Source organism: Typha latifolia, chromosome 4 (assembly GCF_019914945.1).
Source record: "Typha latifolia isolate L0001 chromosome 4, TyphaL0001v2, whole genome shotgun sequence".
NCBI classification, from domain to species: domain Eukaryota; kingdom Viridiplantae; phylum Streptophyta; class Magnoliopsida; order Poales; family Typhaceae; genus Typha; species Typha latifolia.
In genome coordinates, this window is record NC_133089.1 from 12,315,965 (window position 1) to 12,321,873 (window position 5,909).

The 5,909-nt window shown below is 39.4% G+C and overlaps 1 protein-coding gene across 1 annotated transcript; it reads right to left on the reverse strand.

Moving 5' to 3' along the window:
* Positions 1-345: 345 nt before the first annotated feature.
* On the reverse strand, positions 346-5,612 carry LOC140787736 (growth-regulating factor 7-like). Its single transcript, XM_073136828.1, has 4 exons — positions 4,906-5,612; positions 4,149-4,373; positions 3,290-3,626; positions 346-1,644 (listed from the first exon to the last, which is right to left on the reverse strand). The coding sequence occupies exons 1-4, from the start codon at positions 5,333-5,335 to the stop codon at positions 801-803; spliced, it is 1,836 nt and encodes a 611-aa protein (XP_072992929.1). The 5' UTR covers positions 5,336-5,612; the 3' UTR covers positions 346-800.
* Positions 5,613-5,909: the final 297 nt, after the last annotated feature.

Genomic DNA, 5,909 nt, shown 5'->3' on the forward strand with positions numbered 1-5,909 from the left:
TCAACATTATTGATATCCAGATTAAAGAAAGTAGATACTCCATAGAGCAAGTCACCTCCAAGCACATCTATATCCACTAACTCACTGTAGGCTTCTTTAGAAGCAATCACCAGGGAAAAGGTCTGGATAGTCCTTCCTGTCCTTCGCACAACGAATCCATTCATGTTCCTTTTGATAGCATTCACTCAATCCATAGGTTCTTTTTTCTGAGGCAATCTAGTGAGTGTAGCCCAAGAATCCTGCCTTTAGAAGATGTTCCAATATCAGGAGTGTATTAATTTAATTACATTGAAGATAGCCAGAAAAAGAGACACCTTTCCAAGTATAAGCTTGTAGAATTAAGAGTAAAAAAGTATCAAGAAGGTGATGAGCCTTTATACAATATTTAGATATCTTTGCATACCTCAAGAACTTATCAATTGCAAATCTAAGATTGTAGTAAGGAGAAGAATTTGCTAGATTGACAGTACCAATCATGTCAAAGTAAAAATATCCTCCTGTTCTACATAGCTGCAGATCAAGTGTAGTAAGGCCTTAACTTTGTTCTGGGAGGCCATCCTTCGCATATTAGACAGAACAAGTTACAAAACAAAGGAAGAAAGTTGAAAGAACCTCAAAGGATGAAACTGAGCTAGAAGTAAATGCCAGTTGCATCCTTTGTGACAGCAAACATAGCTAAACTTACTGCCTAATACAACTCATGTTCGACGCACAATATCTAGTCTTTATGTCGTTCTTGTTTGCAGTTTCTTTTTTCTGATGCAGTCTTCCGGTCATCTCATTGATGGTCAGTCAAAATCTTATAACGAGGGGATCGTTGAGAGATTTACAAGGGTCGAGCCAAGGAGGTCATCGCACAGGCTACCAGTGCTGTCATGAGTCTTGTAAATCTCTGGCCTTGGGCTACTTCTAGTGCTGCTAGACACTGAACCGAAGGCAGTCTTCTGCAATACACCTGTTGGGGATGACATGAACCGAGGGCTTGAATCCCAGCAGTCTGTTAAGAGATTTATTGACGATGATGAGCAATTCTTGCTTTGATCCTTTGGTGCATTACTGGTGCTAGTCAAGGCCTCCCCGAGAGGTCCACCTACGGAAGTCTCCCAGGAGATTGGCATCCAACTTGCTTGCCGTTGGCTAACTTCAGTTAATATGCCTCCTCCCACTCCCAGGCCCATCTCAATGGGGTTGTACTCATGAGATAACTTAAGTGGTGATAGTTTTAGCTTATCATCTGGGGAAGAAGTGGAGGATGAGAAGTCTAAGGAAGCCAAGGGAATAGATATGGAAAGCTGGGTTCTCTCAGACTGCATTTCTTCCGTCTCCAACAGTCTGGCATTTGAGCGGTCAGATTGACTTTTAGGTGAGTCATCGATGAAATGTCGAAGGAGATGAGGTTGTGACTGTTCATTGAGTTTAGGTGTAGGAATAAAGCTGGTGATCTCTGAGGATCTTGGAGAGTTCATGAGGGATTCAGTGGAAAAAAGTCCAAAGTCTACTCTTGAAGATGCTTCTTCAAAAGGATTGTGTTGTTTTGAGGCAAGAAACAAACTATCTATGGCTTTCTGGTTCATTGAAGACACCAAGGAAGGGCTGTGGGAGTCCTTCACAAAATCATCTACGTTCTCTTTACTGGTCAACATCCTGCAGAACATTTAGCATCACCAGAAAGTGGAAAGGATAAAGTATTTGATAGTTTAATCTTTTCAGAATAATATGAACATTATGTATGAAACTTTTACCAAGGCAGTCAACATATGGTCTGCAATCGAAAACTTAACAAGTAAATTTGAATGATAGGAAACAAAAGGATTTTAACAGAAAAATATCAATTTATAAAATTTAGATTTGATAAAAATTTCTGAAAATCCTATAGAAGCTCATCTTTTCTTAATTAGTCCACTAAGTAGCCATATTACTAGAGTTCCGAAGCGCATAATAGTATAATACCACTTCATCTAAGTATGAGAATTTGAAAGGAGAAAGCCATAGAGGTCGTCAAGATCACATACAGTGGGAAGTTAATACTGTGAGAAGATATAAAAATAAGACTGAAGCTCCATCCTTGTAGACGCATCATTCATAAAGTGTCTCAGAGAAGGGCAAGAGAACTTATAGAGACATAGATATTTATATTCAGACAAGTATGTATTGTGTTCCCTAGTGAGTGCACACAAGTATGGGATCTTAGTTCTTACACATACTTTCTCTAGGTAAACTCGTACATTAAATTGTCACTGTATTTTAAACTTGTCAAAAAAAAATTGAAACGACATTTTGCTCTCGGTAATCACAGTCAATATCTTAGGGTGTTCATGCATTTAAACAAGTAACATCATGCAACTGCTTAATCATGTCATCCATCAGCTGCTCTGTGGAAGGATAATATTTTAGGGAATAGAAGCAGAAGTATAGAATATGACACTTTAAGCTTACTGAAAAATGAAAGCACTTGGGCATTTTAACAACAATTTATACAATATTTTGATAAAGATAATTGTCTCTGGAACTAGGTGATACAATGAAGCAATGGCACTAAAACATGTTGACAGGTTAGAGACTTCAAAAGATCTTTCCCTACTGCGTAAGGCTTCCACTAATGCAGAATTTGGAGAAATCAATACAATTTTTGCTAACCCATTACTGGAGGGGCTATTTAGGAGACTCCATCCGCTGATCTCAGAATGGATGGTGGAAAACCTACTGTAAAATGAAGTGATGAACTTTGTTAGAGAAAATTTCTTGTTGAATCCATTATATGTTCAACCATTAATGGATCTAACAAAGCCATTATTTCTCCAAAAAGAAAAAAGGATTTCCAAACCTATCCTGCCAATGATAGCACTGTTATTTGCAGGAAGCAGTTGATTAAGCAGTTGGTAATGTACTAAAGTGTCAAAAGTTGTTGTTTCTAAAATTGATAATTAGATAGAATGTGGATGTTGTTTCTAGACACTTGATTTAGTCAGAAAGGGTGATCACCGGTGGCCATTAGGATGACCATGTAAGCCAGGGAATAGAAAAATTATATCAACTAATCACACACTCACATGTGGGGCCAACTAAGAAAATAACATGCCTCCACAGTCAAAGATTGAAACTTAAGAGAGAGCTTATTGATCACTTTAACAACTGTCATCTCATTTTGGTCAACTTCTAGAGGTCTACTGTTAAATTAATCATCAGTTTTCACTAATCTTAGAAAGATAGCAGTGCAACAAAATATAAGAGATTAAGATCATCATGGAACATGAAAGAAGACTTGACTGATAGAATCATTTGTCTCTACCTGTTGAACTGTGCGGAGCAGGGATCTGCCAAGTTCAAGCTAGAATCTTTTGTCTGCTGCTGTGCAGTGGTAAGGCTACCAGATGATTTGCTGCCAGAAACAGCTGAAACTGATTTTGATGATACAATGGCAGACGTCGCTTTCGCGGCATGGCCAGATTGGCCTTCCACATGCTTTCTTGAACGATGGCGGCCCCGATTCATATGTCGTTCACAGTACTTCTGGTCGCCAACTGCATCCCTTGAGCACCGCCATTTCTTACCATCAGTCCGACGGCATCTACCAGGCTCTGGATCACCATTTCCAGAATATCCCAGGTGGAAAGATCCCCATCCCACTACAACAATCGAATATTCAAAATACACTCTATACTGAATCAATACATATATCCTACCAAACATTATCAAAGGTCAAGACCATGATGTCTAATACTCTTTTTCTCTTAAAATGCAAATCTTTCAGTATCCAAAATCAACAGGAAATTTGTCAGCAACATCTGCAACAGCCAATAACAGCTAAGCCTTTGTCATTGGTTGCTGTTGAAGATGTTCCTGACAAATTTCTTGTCGGTCAGGAACATCTCAGTATATAAATATGTTCCCTGTTTACTTTTTTCCTACAGAATTCAATCTATAGAGTGGAAACTCTTTAAAGTACAGAGCTAGGAGGATCTTAAAATTTTTGCGTTAAAAAAGTACCCAGGTAAAGAAATCAAAACAGAGAGCGCAACTATGTAAGTTATGAGATCATAAAATGGATAACGATCATTATTCTCTCTCGGGAAAAGTTATCCTCTGTACTACCTAATGTAAGAATGATTTACACTAATATTCTCTTGCAATTTCTGGGAGAGGCTTACATGTACTTGAACCAAAACAGCCAGCTGAGAATGGATTGAACCCAGATGGGTTGAGGCTTCTTCTGATGGGGATGAGCAGACTGGCTGGTATTTGCACATTAGCAGTAATGTATTTATAGATTAATGCCTGGTGCTCTAGCTCCATCCACTGAGATGGAGTGAAGGGCCCCCTCACCCTTGACAGCAACCCATTCATGCTTACAGTTGAACTTCCAGAACCCAACCCTGAACCACAAAACCCAAGGAGAAGAAGAAAGTAAGCATAAAAGGCAAGGTGAAACTCCACCCATCCATACTGAACAAAGCAGAAAAGAAAAAAAGAGGGAGAGGCAATGGCAGAAGAGCATCTAAAGATTTTGACATAAGAAAAGCCACAAAAAGTCCCCGAAAGAGATACACAAAACCATGAGTTGCTCCAAAAGTAGAGCTGGAAAAAAAAAAGACCTTCTTTCCATCCTTTGAAACTAAAGAGAAAAGGGAAAAGAAATGAAAAAGCCATCTCCAAAACCACACCTTTGACGACAAGACCCATCCAGGAGGCAGAAAAGGATGAAAATTTGAGAAAAGGAAAAAACTTTTCTTTTCTTCTTGATAAGACAGAAAAATGAATGTAAAAATTGACAAGAAAAGATCATCTTCCAGTCACTACTGGAATCAGAGGGACCAGCAAGTAACCAAGAACCGCATGCCAAAATCCAAGAGATGCAAAGTGCCATCACCCATCCACACAAAAGGAGATAGGAATTGCTAGGAATACCCGCATTCCTAAGATAGGAGTTTGCTGAAGAAGATGGCAGTGAGTTCTGATGGCCATAGCAAGGGAAGGTCCCATCACTGGTAAGCATCATGGTGGCATCCGGTTTGGCTGATGAAGAGAAGCTTAGCATTTGCTCTCCATCAGAGAATAGAGAGTGGGAGTTGGATCTGAGGAGGAAAGGAGCTGCCTTTGTACTGGAAGGTGACAGCATTGGCTCAGTTCTGGCCATCTTTAGGAATCTCCAGTCATGCCCTTCTGGTTCTCCACCAGACCTACCATACTTGAGGAAACTGAGCTCAGAGTCTGAGGTGGTCAGTGAGGAAGAGAAGCCAATACCAATACCAATACCAATACCATCCTCTGAGGACGCACCTACTAACCCATCATCCATGGCTACCACCCCACCCAACTCCATCTCATCTACCAACATTCCCTAACTAACTGTGTGTTTTGTGAACAAAATGGTAAGGATTGGGGAGTTGGGTTCATGAGATGGAAGTGTGAGTGAGGAGGAGAAGAGTGGGAGCAGAAGAAGCTGCATTTCTATGGTATGGTAGGTGGAGAGTGGAAGGTTTTGGGTTTGGGCTTGAGCTCAGAATACCAGAGTGGTTTTCTTTTTAGAGGCTGGTTGGGAGTAAATTATTGGAAGAGAGAGAGAGAGAAAGAGAGAGAGAGAGAGAGAGATGCCAGCAAAAGTTTGGTGCTCTGTTTTGGAGTTTTGGGGGCATTGCAGTTATTGGGCATGCAAAATATCTTTCAAGAATTAAACTAAGAAAAGTTTGGTACTTGGATTTAGCCAATTTATTCATAAATCTCTGAGAAGAGTTCCGACTTGTACTTAGAATCATAATATTATAAGCTAACAAGAGCAGTTTACGTAGCTTATTATTGTTGTTTTTCTTCCATAAATCATAAACTCACAGAGTAATCATAGATTAAACAAAAATATTAGCTTTTTTTAATACATAGGTTAATCGATTTAATCAATCCTTGCATAAGAAATA